Below are 22,591 nucleotides of genomic sequence, written 5' to 3'. Positions count from 1 at the left end.
GTGCCTTTTCTTCATTGGACACTAAACTCTGCTTGTGAAGACCAGTTAAGGCAAGTGAAATCGAAGTCAAAATCAAATTCGGTGACTGGCATCTGTTGCTAGTGGAGTGCTAAGAGTACCATACGAGTGAGATCGTTGCCAGAGCAACAAGCTGGACTCCGTGCCGATGGCACGTTAAGCACATCATTCAAGTGTGATCGTTACCGCGTTGCCTTACTAGCACTTGTGCTGGTGGCACGTGAAACATTCGAGCGAGGATGTCGCCAGTGCCGCTGGACTGGCTCCTGTGCAGGTGGCATGTAAAAAGCACCATTTGGACATGGCCGTTGCCAGTACCACCAAACTGGCCCTCGTGCCGGTGTCACGTAAAAGCACCCACTACACTCTCGGAGTGGTTGGCATTAGGAAGGGCATCCAGCTGTAGAAACTCTGCCAGATCAGATTGGAGTCTGGTTCACCAGACCTCAGTCAAATGCTAGCATGGAAAGCGGACGTTAAATGATGATAAAATTTTAAATTATTAAAATTTTCAATTAAATTTTTAAATATATATATATGTGTGTGTGCGTGCGTATATATATATATATATATATATAATATATATATATATATATATAGGTAAGTTTTTCATGAGTCAGAAAAAAGCACAGTCTAATAGAAATTTTGAGACTACACAAAATACACACACACATTCACTCATTTGTCTTTTTCAAACCTGTTTTCTCATGCTAGCATGAGTTAGACAAATACATACTCAGGGATTGTTTTACAACCAGATGTTAACTTTTACTTTCTTTCCAAGGGAAGGGAGTTATCATTCCTTTCATCTTTGAAAATGACGAGCTACCAGACAGTTGTTAATGGGGGAAATGTCAACAAACATCACCAGCAATAACTCAGTAATTGTTAAAGCAAAGCACAGAATGTAAACATTACGTTCATACAGACACACAAAAACATACAGACACAGCACAGCACAGTTTCCAGAATTATGAAAAGAAGAGTTAACACCAGCAGGCTACAATTTCTTGGGAGAATCACAGAGCTCATGACTTGTGCTTATTTTTCATCCCTGGAAAGATTAAAGCCAAAGTTCACCCTAACAAGGTTTGAACTCAGAACATAAAGGGGCATAACTAACTACAGCAGCAGCAGCAACAACAACAACGTTTTGAATTTCGGCACAAGGCCAGCAATTCTGAGGTGAGGGAGGTTACATGACTACATTGCTCCCATTGTTTGGCTGGTACTTTATTTTACTGACCACAAAATGACGAAAGGCAAAGTTGACATCAACAAGAATTGAACTCAGAACATAAACAGTTGGCAGAAATGCCACTAAACATTTTGTCTGACACACTATGGTTCCTGATAAGAGCAGGATACTGCAATTGAGACACGCGTTGTCATCATGCAGGAAACAACCATCCTGTATCCTGCAACATTCCTAAGACACTTGAGGGGACGTGTTGATACCAAACCACAGAATACCATCCCTCCTGATTAATTGAGCATACGCCAGCTTTTGTATACCGTAAATCCTCGAGTATAATCCATATTTTTTTCTCAAAATTTAAAGGTCAAAATCCCTAGTGCGTATTATACACGAGGTTAAAAATGAAAAATATTTTCTAAGTAATGTCCAAGTCTCTATTTGCTGTCTGGCTATGTTTATTCAGACGCATTTTGTGATGTCGGGCATGAAAATACCTTAAGCTAAGCCTGAAAGCAATGAAGTCATAAAAGAATCATCCATAACTTGCAGTAAGCAACATTTATTAAACATTATTACTGTTATTTCTTTATTTTCTGCAAACAAAATGCACAAAAAAGCTACACGTTTGCATTATGTTATATATACAATAATAATAAAGGACGTTACCGTATACATTTTTACAAACCAAGGACGTTATATAGACCTCCTTGACTCAAGTTAGAGAAGGGGTGAGTATTATACACAAGGTTTAGGTTTTTCAGAGGTACAGCCCCCTAAAAATCCCTTGCGTATTATACGCAAGAGCAGACTATACTCGAGGATTTACAGTAATAATAATAATGTACCTGCCTAGGAATATGAAAAACTTCCAAAGACAGAAACAATATCAGTTGTGACAGGAACACCAAGGGCCTAAAAGGAAACAGTCAGAGGCTTTCTTGAAAAAAATACCAAGAAAATTTAGCAAATAGAAATACAGTTCATGTGGTCTACATAAGATCGCTTTCTTGTAATCTATATTCTGAAAACGTTTTTTTTTTTCTTCTCTCTGTTACTTGAACCAAGAAAAATAATCCAGAAGAACAAGAAGAAACAATGCCTGACCTAAGTTACTAGTCACTCGGTAGGAATTTGTTATCTAGCTGATGACGATGACAACCTCCTCTTCCTCCTTTAACCCCTTGCAGACGGATTTATCACTGACAGTCTGTGTTGTGTACTGGCAGAAACGTTAGCACGCCGGGCGAAATGCTTCGCGGTATTTCGTCTGCCGTTACGTTCTGAGTTCAAATTCCGCCGAGGTCGACTTTGCCTTTCATCCTTTCGGGGTTGATAAATTAAGTACCAGTTACGCACTGGGGTCGATGTAATCGACTTAATACCTATGTCTGTCCTTCTTTGTTCCCTCTGCGTTTAGCCCCTTGTGGGTAATAAAGAAATAGGTATTAGGCCATTCAGTAACAACATTATTTTTCATAAATGGAATTTTACAGTGTATTTACAGTGTATTTACAGACTTTTCTCAGTGTGGTATACCCGAAAACGCAGTGCCACACAGAGCGAGACATCGCACAATGCACGCACACAATGTTTTGATGCGGATAGTACCGCTTCCTGTCTGCAAGGGGTTAACATCTGTTTCCCATGGTGATGTGGGTTCATGGGTTGGACAGTTTGACCAAAGCTGGCAAGTCAGACAGCTGCACTATATTCCAGTGTCATTTAGCTTGGTTTCTATGGTCGGATGCCCTTCCTAAAGCCAACCACTTTACAGTGTGTGCTGGGTGCTTTGAACATGGTAAGAAAAGGAAGAATAATGACAACACAATAGCAACACTAACAATCACTTAATAATGATCACTGATGTTCAAAAGTCTTCATACCTGAGCAGTACATATATTACTGGTAGCTTTGTCTCTCCTAATGTGTTGTTCGCGGGTCTGTAGAGCCAAACGGTATGCAGGGTTACCTTGCGCATCTCTGGAAAAAATTCATACAGTCAACATACAATAAGGAAAAAAAAACAATAAAAATAATTATTCAAAGCAATATATATGTTGTATGTGTTGTTGTTGTTGCTATTATTGTGGCATGTTTCTCTGTTGTTATAACTGAATACTTGTTTCAATGACAGACACAAGAATGTGTGGCTGTGTGGTTAAGAAGCTTGCTTCCCAGCCATGTGGCCTCAGGTTCAGTCCCACTGTCTTGACATCACATGATGGTTGTAAATGAGTCTCACCTTCATACAAGCAGTATTATTCATTTCCTGTTTTCCACAAAAAAAAAACACATCTGGCCATGGGAAAACATTACCTTGCCTTTATCCCATTAGAGTATGGTGTATCCTGGACTATATTCTCCAATGTAGAGGTGCAATGGCCCAGTCGTTAGGGCAGCAGACTCGTGGTCGTAGGATCGCGGTTTCGATTCCCAGACTGGGCGTTGTGAGTGTTTATTGAGCGAAAACACCTAAAGCTCCACGAGGCTCCGGCAAGGATGGTGGCGATCCCTGCTGTACTCTTTCACCACAACTTTCTCTCACTCTTACTTCCTGTTTCTGTTGTACCTGTATTTCAAAGGGCCGGCCTTGTCACTCTCTGTGTCACGCTGAATATCCCCGAGAACTGCGTTAAGGGTACACGTGTCTGTGGAGTGCTCAGCCACTTACACATTAATTTCACGAGCAGGCTGTTCCGTTGATCGGATCAACCGGAACCCTCGTCGTCGTAAACGACGGAGTGCTTCCATGCTGGTGTATGAGATGCGCTCTTTACATTTATTCTCCAATGTGTCCTTCTTTTTTCAAGAATGTCTGACTTGGAGTGGGGCAGTATTTGGCTGCTTTTTACAGCAGGTCAATTGACCAATTAAAAGCTTCTTTCTTGTCTCCTGATATGTTGTATTACATCAACAAGACAACATGTTATGTTGATGTAGCAAGGTAACTGTGCATGTAAATACAGCAATTATATGATGATGATGATGGGGATAATGGTAGTGATGGTGGTGGTGATAGTAGTGATGACGATGGTGGTGGCGGTGGTGATGATGGTAGTGGCTGTGAAAGTGGAGGGTGGCAATGGTGGTAATTGGTAGAAACTGTCATATTTACCTGGTCACTCCTACAAGACGTCCAGGAATGCTCCGACGGAATGTGTTCTTGGTGGACATGAAAGCAGCATGTGGCCCACCATATCCAAGGGGAACACCAAAACGCTGACTTGAACCAACTGCAATGTCGGCACCAAGTTCTCCTGGGGACTTTAACAGGGTCAGCGCTAACAGATCAGTAGCAAGGGTAACAAGGGTCTGCAATAAACAAAGAAATGGAGAACAGAGTGAGTGGGTGTGTTATATGGCAGGGGCTGGGGATTGATTCCAGTAAACCATTAGTAATCTATTTTACCAGGTGCAGATATGGCCGTGTAATTCAGAAGTTGGCTTCTCAACCCCATGGTTCCAAGTTCAGTCTCACTGCATTGGACCTTGGGTAATTGTCTTCTTCTAAAGCCCCTGTCTGACAAAAGCCTTGTGAGTGGATTTGAATTTGGTTGATGGACCCCAAAAGAAGCCCATTGTATATGTAAACACACACACACACATATGCAGGAGGCGCAACCATATATAACCACTTATAGGCAGACATAAAAAGCACCACCCGAACGTGGCCGACGCCAGCGCTGCCTCGACTGGCTTCTGTGCCGGTGGCACATAAAAAGCACCATCCGAACATGGCCGATGCCAGCGCCACCTCAACTAGCTTCTGTGCTGGTGGCACATAAAAAGCACCATCTGAACGTGGCCGACGCCAGCACTGCCTTGGCTGGCTTCTGTGCCGGTGGCATGTTAAAAGCACCAACCGATCGTGGCCGATGCCAGACCACCATGGCACCTGTGCCGGTGGCACGTAAAAAGCACCCACTACACTCGTGGAGTGGTTGGCGTTAGGAAGGGCATCCAGCTGTAGAAACACTGCCAGATCAGACTGGGGCCTGGTGCAGCCCCTGGCTTCCCAGACCCCGGTCGAACCGTCCAACCCGTGCTAGCACGAAAAACGGATGTTAAACGATGATGATGATGATGTGTGTGTGTGCATGTGTGTTTGTGTCTCTTTTGGTAGCTGTAAAGGAGTGTCACCGTCATACAAGCAGTGTTATTCACTTCCCTGTGAGAACATGTGCAGGAATGTGTTAATATTATTTTTCTTGGAAAGGCAGTGAGCTGGCAGAAACATTAGCACACTGGGCGAAATGCTTAGTGGTATTTCGTTTGCTGTTATACCTATGCTTAATACCTATGTCTGTCCTTGTTTGTCTCCTCTGTGTTTAGCCCCTTGTGGGTAATAAAGAAATAGGTATTTTGTTTGCTGTTACATTCTGAGTTCAAATTCCACCGAGGACTACTTTGCCATTCATCCTTTCAGGGTCCATAAATTCAGTACCAGTTATGCACTGGGGTCGATGTAATCGACTTAATCCCTTTGTCTGTCCTTGTTTGTCCCTTCTATGTTTAGCCCCTTGTGGGCAATAAAGAAATAAGAAACATTAGTATGCTGGGTCTAAGTGGTAAGATACTTAGTGGTATTTTGTCTGTCTTTACATTCCGAGTCCAAATTCAACCAAGGTCAACTTTGCTTTTTGTCCTTTCGGGGGTCATTAAATGAAGTACCAGTTGTGTACTGGGGTCGATTTAATCGACTGCCCTAGCCTCCCCCAAAATTTTGGGCCTTGTGCCTAGAGTAGAAAAGAATATTATTTTTTTTGGAAACAAGTGAGGGTTGGCCAATGGAAGAGCATCAGGCTGTAGAAAATCTGCCTCATTGAATTCCATGCAACCCATGCATCATTAAAATGCTGATGATGTTGAAGCCCCCAGTGTGATTGAACTTCAAATGCAATGAGACGTTTCTAGATATTGTAAAATCATCATCATCATCATCATCAACAACATTTAATATCCATTTTCCGTGCTGGTATGAGTTGGACAGTTTGACAGGAATTGGCAAGGCCAGGGGCCATGCTAGGTTCCATAGTCTGTTTTGCCTTGGTTTCTACAGCTGGATGCCCATCCAAATGCCAACCACTTCACAGAGTGTACTGAGTGTTTTTTATGTGGCACCAGCACCAGTGCTTTTTACATAGCACCAGCACCAGCCCTCACAACAATGATTTTTACATGGCACCTTGGTTTTAGGATATCAATGTGAAGTAGTTTCTATACAAACTCTACTAAATGTACCATCTACTCTACTATATTCAAATGTTATTTATTGGCTGTTTCATTAAGAAGCTTGCTTTGCAATTATGGAGTCTTGGGTTCAGTCCCCCTGTGGAGTACCTTGGACAAGTGTTTTCATCTATAACCTTGGGCTGACCAAAGCCTTGTTAAGTAGATTTGATAGACAGAAACTGAAGGAAGCCTGTCGTATATAAGTATGTATATATATATGTATATGTATGTGTGTGTATATGTTTGTGTGTTTGTGTTTGTCCCCCCAACATCACTTGACAACCGATGCTGATGTGTTTACATCCCCGTAATTTAGCGGTTCAGCAAAAGAGATGGATAGAATAAGTACTAGGCTTACAAAGAATAAGTCCTGGGGTCGATTTGCTTACAACCATGCAATGTCAAGACGAGTACATGCAAACACATACGCACATACTCTTTTACTTATTTCAGTCATTTGACTGTGGCCATGCTGGAGCACCACCTTTAGTCGAGCACTGTCAGACAAGCTATGCTGTCCATTTCCAGTTTTCCATGTAAAACATGCCATGGGAAATAGTTCTTTGCATGGAAACAGGTGAGGATTGACAAAAGAAAGGGCATCCAGCTGTAGAAAATCTGCCCCCCCCCCCACCATCTAATTCAGCTTGACCCATGCAAGCATAGAAAAGTGAACATTACAATGATGATGATATTAATTGCTCCTGAACCCTTGTGGCTAATGAAAGAAATTAATAAATAACAAAACTAATAAAGTTGATCAAAATACTCTTACTGGTTTCAGTCATTTGACTGCGGCCATGCTGGAGCACCGCCTTTAATCGAGCAACTCGACCCCGGGACTTATTTTTTTGAAAGCCCAGTACTTATTCTATCGGTCTCTTTTGCCGAACCGCTAAGTAACGGGGACATAAACACACCAGCATCAGTTGTCAAGCAATGCTAGGGGGACAAACACAGACACACAAACACACATATATATATATACATATATATGACGGGCTTCTTTCAGTTTCCGTCTACCAAATCCACTTACAAGGCTTTGGTCGGCCCGAGGCTATAGTAGAAGACACTTGCCCAAGGTGCCACGCAGTGGGACTGAACCCGGAACCATGTGGTTGGTAAACAAGCTACTTACCACACAGCCACTCCTGTGCCTTTTATGAATGGACCTTTGAATTCTCAATTCACATTCCACTAAGATCAACTTTGACTTTCATCCTTCTACTGTTGATAATATAAAAGTACCAATCAAATACAGTTGTTTTATCAACTATTTCCCTCTCCCGCCTCACAAGCCTTGTGGCTAAATTAGAAACTACCGTAAACCCTTGAGTATAGTCCGCTATTGAGTACAATACGCAGGGGATTCTTAGGGGGCTGTACGTCTGAAAAACGTTAAACCTTGTGTATAATACACACCCCTTCTCTAACTTGAGATGTGCATAATTAAGCTGGCAGCACCAAGTTGAACAAACACTTCTGTGCATGCATTATACAATAATGGTGATGTTATATAATTGACTAAATGCTTAGTGGCGCTACATCAGGCTTTACATTCTGAGTTCAAATTCCATTTTTTGGTGGGGAGGGGGGTCTCAATGAAAAAAATAGCAACTAAACAATGGGGTCGATGTAACTGACTAGTCGCTTCCACAAAATTTCTGGCTATAGCAGAAACAACGACTTTACCTTTCATCCTTTTGTTTAAATTAAATTAAGTACCAGTTACGCACTGGGGTCGATGTAATCGACTTAATCTGTTTGCCTGTCCTTGTTTGTCCCCTCTGTGTTTAGCCACTTGTGGGTAGTAAAGAAATATATTATTATTATTAAGGTGGTGATTCAAATTGATAAATTAAACAGTTTCATACTGGGGTCAATCTAATCAACTTCCCCACTCTCCCAAAACATTTTGGGTCTTGTGCCTAAAGTAGAAAAGATTATTAACCCTTTAGTGTTCACATTATTCTGCCAAAACTAATGCTTTTTTATCCAAATTGTTTTGAACTAATCATGCATTATCTTGTAGTTATGAGATTTTGATGAGGTAGCTGTTTATTTTTTAGATGATATTGTAGGGTTGGTGTGAGAGACCAGATCTGGCCAGTTTGAAAATAAAAAAAGCAGAATACTTTTGGCCAGATATGGCCGGTTTAAATGCTAAAGGGTTAAGGTGGTGAGCAGGCAAAATCATTAGCATGCTGGATAAAATGCTTACCAGAATTGTAATTAACACAACACTACAATTAACCTGATGTGATCAATTAACACTCTCCTCTCAAGATTTCTGGCTTTGTGACTGAATCAGAAATTATTATTATCATTATTATTATTATTATTATTATTGAGAATTATTAGAGCATTGGACAAAATGCTAAGTGACACTTCTTTTGGTTCTTCGAGTTCTGAGTTTAAATTTTGCTAGGGTTGACTTCATCTTTCATCTTTTCAGGGTTAATGAAATAAAGTACTAGTCATGCACTGGGGTTGATATAACTGATTTGCTTTTTCTCCTCACATGTGCTGGCTTGTGCCCAAATTAGAAAGAACTATTATCATTATTAAGGTGGCAGCTGGCAGAATGTTTAGCGGCATTTCGGCCATCTTTACATTCTGAATTCAAATTCTGTCGAGGTCAACTTTGTCATTCATCCTTTCAGGGTCGATGAAATAAGTACCAGTTACGCACTGGGGTTGATGTAATTGACTAGCCTCCTCCCTCAAAATTTCAGTCCTTGCGCCTATAGTAGAAAGCCTTATTATTATTAAGCGGTGAGCTGACAGAATTGTTAGCATGCAAGGTGAAATGCTTCGTGGTATTTTGTCTGCTGCTACGTTCTGAGTTCAAATTCTGTTGAGCTTGACTTTGCCTTTCATCCTTTCGGGGTCGATAAATCAAGTACCAGTTGCGTACTTGGGTCAATCTAATCGACTGGCCCCCTCCCACCAAATTTCAGGCCTTATGCCTAGGATTATTATTATTATTATTATTATTATTATTGAGTGAGAGAGCAGTGCATGCCATCAAAGTGACACTGGGGTAAAATATACGAAGCCCAATATACCCATCATGACTACCCGTCTGATAAAGGTACACCAGGCACAAGCATCACAACCATATGTGCGCGACATGGTGATCTCATATCAAGATAAACAGCACATGACCTTGCAGGTGGGGCCCAGTTAGAATTTTCTTCAGGTTGAGTAGCCCATCCCGCTCAAAAGGTCTCTGAATAAGGGTTGTTTAAGGATGTTGAAAGAACCACCCATGTTTCCAGAGGTGAATTATTCAAACCCCAAAGAATCCACCCCCAACACATGGCCATGATGCTCCCCCACTACTTCTGCTCGTGATCAGAGATGCACATATCGTCAGCCACTAAGGGACATGCTCAACTGGTTATGGTCAAACAACTGACAAGCAAATCTGTGGTATTGAGCAGAATATTTGCTGTAGCCCATCTTTTATACCAAGACAAAACAATGTACATGATAACACTTCCAATCAGTCAAGATCAGAAGCCATGAGAGCCACTGCCTGGTACTGCATCAGGGCATTTTATTATTATTATTATTAGTGTTATTATTTTTATTGAGGTGGCAAGCTGGAAGAATTGTTAGCACACTGGATGAAATGCTTAGCGGTATTTTGCCTGTCACTACGTTCAGAGTTTAAATTTTGCTGAGGCAGACTTTGCCTTTCATCCTTTTAGGATCAGTAAAATAAGTACCTGTTGAACACTGGGTTCGATGTAATCAACTCACCCCCTCTCGCAAAATTGCTACCTTTGTGGCAAAATTTGAAACCATTATAAGCTGGCAGGATTGTTAACTGCTCGACACAATGCTTCACAGCATTTCATCCAATTCTACCTCCTGAGTTCAAACTCTGCCTTTCATCTTTTTGGGGCCAATAAAATAAGTACTAGTTGAGCACTGGGGTTGACATAATAGACTTACCCACTCCCCCAAAATTACTGGTCGTGTGTTAAAATATGAAACCATTATTATCATCATCATCATCATCGTTGTTGTTATTATTGTTATTATTATAATTATTATTATTAGTATAGTAAAGCGGCGAGCTGGCAGAATCATTACCATGCCAAGTGAAATACTTAGCGGTATTTTGTCTGCCACTATGTTCTGAGTTGAAATTCCACTGAGCTCAACTTTGCCTTTCATCCTCTCAGGGTCGATAATGTACTTGACTTAATCCCTTCCCCAAAATTTGAGGCTTTGTGCTTCCAGTAGAAAGGATTATTATTATTTTGTTATAGCAGGGTCTCACCTTGGCCTGATGTGCCCTACTGATGACATCACCGAAGTCCTGAACTTTACCATTGGTATCAGGGTACTGCAACAGGACTCCAGTAATGTCATTGTGACTGAAGTCCATCTTCTCAGCATCTTCAACGATCACATCCAGATTCAGCATCCTGTTCAATGCAAAGGAAAAAGAAAATGATTAAAAAAAAAAATCAGCTGACATATAATCAGAAGAAACATAAGACATAAGCATCAAAAAGTAGCAAGCTGGCAGAAACGTTAGCATGCCGGGCGAAATGATTAGTTTGTATTTTGTCTGTCTTTACATTCTGAGTTCAAATTCTGCTGAGGTTGACTTTGACTTTCATCCTTTCAGGCTGATAAATTAAGTACCAGTGGCATACTGGAGTTGATCTAATCAACTGGCCCCCTCCACAAAAATTTCAGGCCTTGTGCCTAGAGCAGAAAAGATATAAACACCAAACAGTCTTGCCTAAGAAGCTTGAACCTTGTATCTATAACTTGCCAGTTGTCTGAGTTACCAATTACAGATCGCCTGCTACGTTACTTGTGCTATTTCTACAAGATAATGAATCAGTCAGTCAGTGCTAGCAGGACAATGTATAATATTGTTCTTGTCTTGATAGGATATTTATGTAGTTTCAGGATCAGTCCCACTGCATAGCACCTTGACCAAGTGTCTTCTACTACAGTTCAGGGTTGACCAAAGCCTTGTGAGTGGATGTCCAGCTTAGTGAAATGATAGTCATGGCCAGTGCCAGCGACACGTGAAAGGAACCCGTGCTGGTGACATGTAAAAGATATCTGTGCCGGTGACAAAACAAAAGGTACTCATGCCAGTGATACGTAAAAGACACCCAGTACACTCTATGGTGTGGTTGACATTAGGAAGGGCATCCAACCATAGGAACCAAGCCAAAACAGACTGGAATCTGGTGCAGCTTTCCAGCTTACCAGTTCCAATAAAACCATGTTGTCCATGCCAGCATGGAAAACGGACACTAAATGATGATGATATATGTGTGTGTGAGTACACACACATACACACAAAGAAGACATTGATGCTCTGGCTCTTGTCAAACCATTCAACCCTCATGTGAATTGAATCATAGATGAATTAACACTTAAGATTTTCTATATAATTTTGTTTGTTCCTTCTCAAGCAATGCCTGGCTCATAAGGGCCGGTTTCCCAGTTTAATTGGCATATGGGTTCCCCACCTGGATGGGATGCTGGTCTGTCACAAGTGAGCTGCTAAATGCAGGAGGAAAGAGTGAGAGAAAGTTGTGGCGAAAGAGTCAACAGAAATTTGCCATTACCTTCTGCCAGAGCTGTGTGGAGCTGAGATATTTTGCTCATAAACACACACATCGCCCAGTCTGAGATTCAGACCTGCGATCCCTTGACCGTGGGTCTGCTGCTCTAATCACCACGCCATGTGCCTCCACATTTTTATATAGTAATAATAATCCTTTCTACTATAGGCATAAGGCCTAAAATTGTTGGGGAAGGGACTAGCCGATTACATCAACCCCCAATATTTCACTGGTACTTGATTTATCGACCCCAAAAGGATGAAAGGCAAAGTTAACCCTAACTCAGAACATAAAGGCAGGTGAAATACTGCTAAGCATTCTGTCTGACATAGAAACCATTCTGCCAGCTCACTGCCTTAAACAACAACAACAACAATCTTTCTATTAAAGATACAAATTTGGGGGTAGGAGCCTGGTTGATTTCATTGACAGCTTTGGCATGGTTACTAAGATTGGGTACCCCTCTTAACACCAACCACTTTACAGTCTGTACAGTGTATGTGTCCATTTTAAATGCACCATTTTGACCCCACAAAATAAATCATCAGGCACTTGGTATTAGCAGGGTACCTTTTTACTCGTTTTCAGTCACTGGATCACGACCATGCTGGGGCACCAACTTCAGTAGTTTTGGTCGAATGTATCAACTCAAGTACTTATTTTTTTTAAATCCTAATACTTATTCTATCAGTTTCTTTTGCTGAACTGCTAAGTTACAATCACACACACATAAACACACACACACACATATATATATATGATGGATTTTTTTCAGTTTCCATCTACCAAATCCACTCACAAGGCTTTGGTTGGCCCGAGACTATAGTAGAAGACACTTGATCAAGGTGCCACACAATGAGACTGAAACTGGACCCATGTGGTTGGGAAGAAAGCTTCTTATCACATGGCCACGTTTTATTGATGTACACCACAGCAAGGTACCCCCACTTAGGTCCAATATTAGCTACAAACTAACAACGAATTAACTACTAAGTCTCTCAATGTAAACTTTTACATGAAAAATATTAGGAGTTAATTGATAATGCTAGATATTTAGTTGGTACAGGTGTGACTGTATGGTAAGAAGTTTGCTTGGAAACTCATGGAAAAAAAAGGAAAAAAAAGAAAAATGGGACATTGCTGGCAGTTTGTGACACACTGCCAGCATGTCCTGAAGCACCTTCGGTGGGAGTTGTGCCACCAAAGGTGGATACTGTAGATCCCTCCCATGCAGTGGAGGGGGAGTTTGTGGTCCTCTTCCATAAAGGAGGGACAATAGAAGACTTCATTAAGAAGTTTAAAAGGAAGGGCTGCACAGAGGACCCTGACTGGACTTCGTAGGTGGCTGCAGAGGTCATATGGGAAACTGATCTGTGCAGGATAACGAACTCCTTCTCAGAGGACACTTTTAATCCTGTACTAGCAGTATCGCCCGGCATTGCTCGGGTTTATTTCGACCCGCTGGAATTGGAATTTTTGAAAAGTAAAAATTTTGCATTATGTAGCTTGTTATTCTCTTCAAGTGAACATTTTTCTGGTTGAAATACACTGAAAAGTGGCAACACAGCAGTGAAAAAATCGTAAAAAATAGGGATTTTCAAAGAAAAAAGCACCTTTTTGATGTAAATAATTTTTGGTGTTAACATGGTCCAATTTGAATTTTATCTTCTACGGAAGGAAGAGCAACCCTTCTTCTATCATACTCTCAATTTTGGTAAACTTGCGACGCAGGGTCTCGGGATCGATAGTGTTAGTTGAAGGCTACCAAACCTGCTGCACACAGACAACTTCAGCTTTATAGAGAGAGAGATAACACACACACATTAATACACATACATACACACACATGTATGTATGTATGGATGTATGTATGTATATATGTACATCTGTCCACTTCTTGCCATATTTTTATCGTTCACTTCCTACACACACACCTTCTTAGCTTACAATTTCTTTCTTTGAACAATAGACAACTGAAGTACGCTCACCAATGAATACTACCAAAAGGTAGCGACAGATCTCTGTTTCCTTTTATTTTTTTTTTGAGGATTGGTTTAAGCATTAATGAGAGAAAGTAGCAGAATGTGTGTGGTAATAGCAGGAGTGAAGCATTTGAAATGAGAGAGGCAAATCGTAAAATATTGAGTTTTCTCGAATTTTTGCTTAATTGGGGGTGAAATTGAAAAAATGTATATGCCATGACCCAATGGAATCTACTTCGAAAAATCATAGGTAAATTCCAATTGAAGAAATTCTATATTGTACAATTGTATAAAAAACGAACTATTTGGGAGGCAGAGAAAATCTGCCTTTTATCATAAGAGATTAAAGTGGCCCAACTTGACACCGTCCAGGTGTTTGACTGAGGTGAGAACTCTACTTGGGCAGGAAGGGTTGTAAAGGATTGAAGTAAGAGGCTTGGTGCCTCATTTTTGTTGTTTTGCTGAATTTGTATTGATTTGTGTAAGAGGTTTGTTGCCTCACAGTGGAATTTGTGTTGCGAATGTGAGAGGTTTATTGCCTCATTAATGTTTTGCTTTGAACTGTGTAAGAGGTTTGTTGTCTCAAATATGGTACTTATAAAGAACAATGTGCTCGGGTAAACAGCAATCGGCGGGCGTTGCTGTTGTCCTCATTATTATCATATCGTTTGTCATTTCATTTCATTATGTCTTTGCCCAGCCTGCAGCTTCCTTTCTTTGTAAGGCCTTTATGGCCATTCTAATGAATAAAAGAAGTTTGCTTCCCAACCACATGGTTCCGGGTTCAATCCCACTGTATGGCTCCATGGGTAAGTGTTTTCTGCTGTAGCCCCAGGCCAACCAAAGCCTTAATAATGGATTTGGTGGGCAGAAACTAAAAGAAGCCTGTCATATGTGTGTGTGTATGTTTGCCTTGACATTGCATGACATCTCCCTCCTTGCCTTGACATTGCATGACAGTTGTAAATGAGTGTCATTGTCATGCAAGCAGTATCCATTTCCAGTCTTCCTTGAAAACCTGTCCGGTTCCTTACTTGGAATCAGGTGTGAATTGGCCAAGGAAGGGCATCAGGTCATAGAAAATCCGCCTCAACAAAATTTCTTTCAACCCATGCGTGCATGGAAAAGTGGATGTAATGATGATGATGATGATGATGGTTTGAAGTAGCAGTAAAAGAGCAGCTGGAGGGAGAGTCTCTGAAAGAAATGGTAACGGCCTCAACCCCAAAGGAGTAGATCTAATAAGCAAAAGCATTCCAACCATGAAAATCTCATTTTTGAAATGTCTATCTAAGACTACACAGTCCAATATGTCCTTTCCTTATATAGGAGGGTAACTTCATAGAGATTTACCTACGATTTCTTGTAGTTGAGCAACCACATAGACTCTCTTTTTGTTTTTGGTGGTGGTGGTGGTGATAGTAGCGTTTTCATAGTGGTGGTGTGAAGGTGGCGAGCTGGCAGAAACGCTAGCGCGCCGGGCGAAATGCTTAGCGGTATTTTGTCTGCTGTTACGTTCTGAGTTCAAATTCCGCCGAGGTCGACTTTGCCTTTCATCCTTTCGGGGTCGATAAATTAAGTACCAGTTACGCACTGGGGTCGATGTAATCGACTTAATACCTATGTCTGTCCTTGTTTATCCCCTCTATGTTTAGCCCCTTGTGGGTAATAAAGAAATAGGTAATGGTGGTAGAAATAGTAGTAGTGGTGATGGTGGTAGTAGTAGTAGTATTCTTGTGTTAGTAACAGCGTGTTGCTGGTGGTTGAGATTGTTATATGGTCAATGAAAAAACAAAACAAAATCCAACCACAAGTGTGAGAGAGAGAGAGAGAGCAAGAGAGTGGGGGGGAGGAAGGAGAAAGAAAGGAAGTAACAAAGTCTCTCGCTGTGTTAATCTTCTTGAACATTATAGCTGTTAAGATAACAAGGCATTTTATATGAAATATGGTACGCATAGGCGCAGGAGTGGCTGTGTGGTAAGTAGCTTGTTTACCAGCCACATGGTTTCGGGTTCAGTCCCACTGCGTGGCATCTTGGGCAAGTGTCTTCTGCTATAGCCCCGGACCGACCAAAGCCTTGTGAGTGGATTTGGTAGACGGAAACTGAAAGAAGCCTGTCGTATATATGTATATGTATATATGCGTGTGTGTGTTTGTGTGAGTGTGTTTGTCGCCCTAGCATTGCTTGACAACCGATGCTGGTGTGTTTATGTCCCCGTTACTTAGCAGTTCGGCAAAAGAGACTGATAGAATAAGTACTGGGCTTACAAAAGAATAAGTCCCGGGGTCGAGTTGCTCGATTAAAGGCGGTGCTCCAGCATGGCCGCAGTTAAATGACTGAAACAAGTAAAAGAGTAAAAGACTAAAGAGAGCATAGATGCACACTGCTAAATATGCATGCACAAGTACACACTGCTGCACCCCCACTCACCTGCACATACTAATTATCATAAACCTACAGAGAGATGGCGAAAGGAACAGCACTTACCTGGCTCTGGTTTCCATCACAGCAATTGTCTGTGGATGAGAGTTGACATCTACATAGAACCTTGTCCTCTTGTTGTGTCTGAAACAGAAATAAAAACACACTGACTGACTGGATATGGGCAGAGAGTGTTGTGAAGCAGAAGTGGTGCAAAAGTGCTCATTTTATAGAGGCAGCAAGTACTGTAGAGTGACAATGAGTGCTGTGAAGTGGCAGGGGAGTGCTATGAAGTGGTAGTGAGTGACGGGGAGTGGCTTCAAGTGATGTGAAGTGGCAGGGGGGTGCTGTGGAGTAGCAATGAGTGCTATGAAGTGGTAGTGAGTGACGGGGAGTGGCTTTGAGTGCTGTGAAGTGGCAGGGGGGGTGCTGTGGAGTAGCAATGAGTGCTGTGAAGTGGTAGTGAGTGACGGGGAGTGGCTTTGAGTGCTGTGAAGTGGCAGGGGAGTGCTATGAAGTGGTAGTGAGTGACGGGGAGTGGCTTTGAGTGCTGTGAAGTGGCAGGGGAGTGTTCTACTATGATTGCTATGAAGTGATAGTGAGTGATGTGGAGTAACAATGATTGCTACAAAGTGGTAGTTTTTGGTGTGGAATGGCAGTGAGTGTTGTGGAGTGATATCATGAAGCATCTACACAACAAATTGGACTTGTTTGTATCTAATGCACATCACCTTTTCTGTGCTACCAGTCATCACTCCATATCCCCAGGTCACTTATTACTGCCATCAATCAACCATCTTTATTACAATACATCATTTTCTCTCTCTCTCTCTCTCTCCATCTTCCTCACACTAGTGAAAGATGCTATATATGAGAAAGAGAGAGGAAGGGAGGAAAGAGCAGAGTTCTACAGGAATATGCCCAATCCCATTGCCTGGCCCTGATCCATGGTTTGATGGCCATGTCTAGTACCTTTATATGAGAGATGGCATTAACTGTGAAGCCTTGCAGAAAGAAGTGAGACAAGATAATATATGGCTCACCAAGATCATCAGAGATGACAAAATCTTGGTATTCATCACCATGGGCCCTTCATGGATTCACTCAGAGCCACTCATCACTTCTGTTCACCTTCAGGTCCTAGATGAAGTCAGAAAATGAAGGTTTCTAAGAGTGTTTGAACTCAATAACATTGCAACCATAACTGACAGCAACAAGAAAACCTGACAACACCATCACTTTCATGCCTGACAACAGCAGTAACACATCTGCGCACCAGACACCACACTTAAAAACCACCACCACTGTCACACCTGACAACACTACAACCACCGCATCTGACAAGACCACCATCACCACATCTGAAAACACTATTGCTACACCTGACAACCCCCTGCCCCACACTACATATAATAACAACATTACTCACCTGACACACATGGTCATAGCTTCAGCAGCTGCTGTTCCCTCGTCCAGTAAGGAGGCATTAGAAAACTCCAGCCCGGTCATGTCAGAGATCATTGTTTGATAGTTTGTCAAGCTTTCAAGTCGCCCTTGTGAAATTTCAGCCTGGTACGGAGTGTATTGGGTCAGCCTAGTAATAGAAAGACAGAGGTTCAATATCAAACAGCAGACAATTAGAGAGAATTCTATTTGAATTAAAATATGAGGTCCAGTTTGATAAGGTGGTTGGGTTGTGCCTATAGTAAGAAGGATTATTGCTGGTGTTGCTGCTACTACTACTACTACTATTACTACCACTAAGGCAGTGAAATGGCAGAATCATTAGCATGCTGGGCAAAATGCTTTGGGGTATTTCATCTATTCTTACATTCTGAGTTCAAATTCTGCCGAGGTTGACATTGCCTTTCATCTTTTCAGGGTTGATAAATTAAGTACCAGTGAAACCCTGGGGTAGGAGTATGGGTTGATGTAATCAACTTATCCCCTCTCCCAAAACTGCTGCCCTTGTGGCAAAATTTGAAACCATTATTATTATTATTATTATCATTATCATTATTATTATTACTGCTACTACTACTGCTGGCAGAATCGTTAGCATGCTGGGTAAAATGTGTTGCAGTATTTATCTGTCCTTGCGTTCTGAGTTCAAATTCTACTGAGGTCAACTTTGTCTTTCATCCTTTCGGAGTTGATAAAATAAGTACCAGTGGGGTACTGGGGGTTGATGTAATTAATTCAACAAACGCTTCAAGCTCAGAAGGATGAAAGGCAAAGTCAACCTCAGCATCTGGACTCAGAATATAAAGGTTCTTCTAGGTAGAAATGGCTTTTACTGCTAAATATGTAGCAGCAGGGCTTCCTACTCCAGATTCAAAGCTTCATAATCTTCCCTCACAGAACCCTCTACAGGGTACAATGCTGGTATTGTTCTGTGACCTTGTGACATCATTAGGACTTGTATATCAATAGTGCTCCCATCCAACTAAATAAGGATTCATCTGCCCGTATTGTGCCATGAAAAATCTGCTGGCCAGTGATCGCTGTTTTACCAGCTTCATTAGTATTCACCATACTTACATTTGACAAAACACATTCAAATGTACTGTGGTTGTTGCTGTCAATTTTTGTTTCCTACAATTTGTGTATTCATAATTTTTCTTTCACTTTTTTTTTACTGTATTTCTAACTAAAATACACCCCCTTATGTGTTTGAATTAATTTCTAACATAATCATAAATTTAGTCTGGTTTCATTAAACAACTCTAATTTTTTTTATTTGTCAACATATTAACGTGATTTTTGGAAGATAATTTAATGAAAGGTTCTCAACCAATTCTATACTCTATTGCTCTCAGCTATGGTCACCATCCAGTGTCAAGTTAATCACAGAACTTGAGACGATCTAACGAAGCTACACAAAGAAGATAGCCTCTGTGCAGCATATAAGCTATTGGGAAAGACTCAAGAGATTGAGACTCTATTCCTTAGAGCATAGGCAAGAAAGATATGCCATAATATACATCTGGAAGATCCTAGAAGGACTTGTCCCAAACTTTGGCACTGAGAGTTACACAAATGCCAGAACTGGGCGCCACTGCATAGTGCCAAGGACTCCAAATTTGCCATCAAGATGTAGGACAAGATACTGCGATAGCCTGGGCTTCCGAGGCCCACAGCTCTTCAATATCCTCCCGAAGAACCTAAGAGACCTGCATGGGGTGGATGCAGATGTCTTTAAAATGAAACTGGATCTCTTCTTGTCAGGTGTCCCAGATGAACCAACTTCACAGCAGGAGGTGCAGATGAGGGCAGCTGCATCGAACTCTCTCATGCGCCAATAGTTTTTTTTTTTTTTTGAGGAATAACCAGCTCTTAGTTGTGTTGCTGTATCTGCTCGGAACTGCAGATGGTCGCATCGCTTTTGAGTCAGTCCCAATTTGGTATATAGTATAAATGCATTAGTAATACTCATGTTTTCTAAATACCAAACCAGGTATCGCCACCATTTATTCCCCGGTCTGCCAACTGGATAGTAAGACATCATCTGATTCAGCCAATCTACACCACCCATATACCTGTTATAATCGAGGTTCACTAATGGTATGCCATTTTCGTCCACATGTAGCCATACACAAAGGATGAGTTACAGCACAAAAAATCAAAAAAATCAGAAAAACATCAATCAAAGTGAGATGCTACTACATTAAAGGATATAACAGAAGATATATAACAGAAAGTGGAGATATAAATAATAAATAAATAAATAAACAGAATCCCCAATAGTGGAGTAGTCCACTTAGGGTAATCCAGAGTAAAACCCCAACAAAAATCCTAGATTACTCTGCCATCTCCAAAGCATGGGAAAGTACCCTCTTCCAGTTTCTTTCTGCCTTGAAAAGCATATTCAGAGTAGATCCATTCAGTTTCACCAGTCTTGCCATTGTCAACTACCTTTTGATAATCACACTAGAAGGTAGCACCTCCCTCTCTATCCATACCTACTTATTTGAAGAAATCGATGAGGGCTTCACCAGATAGGAATGTGCCCGTCTTCAAACCTTTCAGACAAGTCCACCACATAAACTCTTTTTCCACAGCCACTAAGCCGAGAACAACCTATTTCTTTACTACCTACAAGGGGCTAAACACGGAGAGGACAAACAAGGACAGACAAATGGATTAAGTCGACTATATCGACCCCAGTGCGTAACTGGTACTTATTTAATCGACCTCGAAAGGATGAAAGGCAAAGTCGACCTCGGCGGAATTTGAACTCAGAACATATTGATAGATGAAATACCGTTAAGTAATTCGCCCGGCGTGCTAACGATTCTGCCAGCTTGCCAACCTGCCTTCCTTCTCTGTTAAGGGAAGGTGGTGTGCCAATCTTCACTGTACACCAGGCAGAATTTGTCTCACGTGCAACAACAGCTGCTCCACACAATCTCACAACTCTCTAATGCACAGACACTGAATTATTGCATGCAAAACAGTTTCACCCCGCAGCAAGTATCTTGGGCAGGTTTGGCTGTTGGCCTTCCATACCTGAAGAGCTTGTCTTGAATGGGCAATGCCCCTCTGTAGCACTGCCAAGCCAAAGAGATATTCAACCGGAAGGTCCTCTGGAAGAGACTACTCAGATTGTTCTTGTCAATGCCTAGATTCAATCTTAGGCCATCGTCACTCACACCCTCAATAAGCCAGCACAAGAATCCCTATGTGGTTGTATGACCTGGTAGAAAAACAGTAACCAAACCTCCCTCAAATTACACCCAAGTATCTTATAAAAAAAAAATAAAGACATATAAAAATAAAGGTACAGGAGTGGCTGTGTGGTAAGTAGCTTGCTTACCAACCACATGGTTCCGGGTTCAGTCTCACTGCGTGGCATCTTGGGCAAGTGTCTTCTACTATAGCCCTGGGCCGACCAATGCCTTGTGAGTGGATTTGGTAGACGGAAACTGAAAGAAGCCTGTCGTATATATGTATATATATATATATGTGTGTGCGTGTATGTTTGTGTGTCTGTGTCTGTCTCCTTAGCATTGCTTGACAACTGATGCTGGTGTGTTTACGTCCCCGTCACTTAGTGGTTCGGCAAAAGAGACCGATAGAATAAGTACTGGGCTTACAAAGAATAAGTCCCAGGGTCGATTTGGTCGACTAAAGGCGGTGCTCCAGCATGGCCGCAGTCAAATGACTGAAACAAGTAAAAGAGTAAAAGAGTATGTGTCTTATAAAAAAAAAAAATAAAGACATACTGAATAATGTACTCCTAGATAGATAATGCCAAAACCAAATGTGAATTTGATCATGGTTTAATATCTTTGACCAAAGGTCTATCAAATCAAGGCTGATTTTTAAGTACAACAGAAACAAAGCCTTCCACCATAAGTCTTCTGGGTCATGGCTGTCCTGGGTGGAACAACATCAATTAGCAAAATGTTAACATTCTTTACCGCTTCTTACAGAGATTATTGTTCCAAGACATACATACCATCCTACATTTTCAAACAAGTTTCTCATGATGGTATATGGCATGTGTGTGTTATAGTAACCCATGCCAATGTAGTTCTTCCATACCGCATTCTTCTGAGCAATTTCTTGTAATTTTTGCAGAGCCTGGCTTTCTCCTGAAACAAACAAAGCAAATGAAAATAAATAATATATATATATATATATATAGGCGCAGGAGTGGCTGTGTGTTAAGTAGCTTGCTAACCAACCACATGGTTCCGGGTTCAGTCCCACTGCGTGGCATCTTGGGCAAGTGTCTTCTACTATAGTCTGGGGCTGACCAAAGGTATCACGAAAGGTTCTTTTACAGGGGATTAGAAAAACTGAAGGATCGCTGCAATAAGTGAATGAATCTGAGGGGAAACTTTTCAGCACTCCCTCGTAAATCCATATATTGTGTCTATGACCATGGTACTTATCAGGGCGGTGAGCTGGCAGAAACGTTAGCACGCTGGGCGAAATACTTAGCGGTATTTCGTCTGTCATTACCACATTCTGAGTTCAAATTCCGCCGAGGTCAACTTTGCCTTTCATCCTTTCGGGGTCGATTAAATAAGTACCAGTTACGCACTGGGGTCAGTATAGTCGACTTAATCCGTTTGTCTGTCCTTGTTTGTCCTCTCTGTGTTTAGCCCCTTGTGGGTAGTAA

General features: G+C 41.4%; 1 protein-coding gene across 3 annotated transcripts in view; it reads right to left on the bottom strand.

Moving 5' to 3' along the window:
* LOC115214945 (glycine dehydrogenase (decarboxylating), mitochondrial) overlaps nt 1–22,591 on the bottom strand; it is a 161,231-nt gene that overhangs the window by 31,342 nt on the left and 107,298 nt on the right. For all 3 annotated transcript variants that reach the window (XM_036505402.1, XM_029784031.2, XM_036505403.1), the window contains exons 4-9: nt 21,923–22,058; nt 17,891–18,055; nt 16,528–16,605; nt 10,743–10,890; nt 4,332–4,528; nt 3,100–3,196 (exon numbers count right to left, since the gene is read on the bottom strand). In XM_036505402.1, the coding sequence (XP_036361295.1) occupies nt 3,100–3,196; nt 4,332–4,528; nt 10,743–10,890; nt 16,528–16,605; nt 17,891–18,055; nt 21,923–22,058 (821 nt within the window). The remainder of the gene's footprint in view (nt 1–3,099; nt 3,197–4,331; nt 4,529–10,742; nt 10,891–16,527; nt 16,606–17,890; nt 18,056–21,922; nt 22,059–22,591) is intronic.

The sequence above is a fragment of the Octopus sinensis genome, linkage group LG8 (assembly GCF_006345805.1).
Source record: "Octopus sinensis linkage group LG8, ASM634580v1, whole genome shotgun sequence".
Classification (NCBI taxonomy): Eukaryota; Metazoa; Mollusca; class Cephalopoda; order Octopoda; family Octopodidae; genus Octopus; species Octopus sinensis.
Note: the sequence above shows the minus strand (reverse complement) of the source record. Positions and strands in the feature narration are given on the sequence as shown.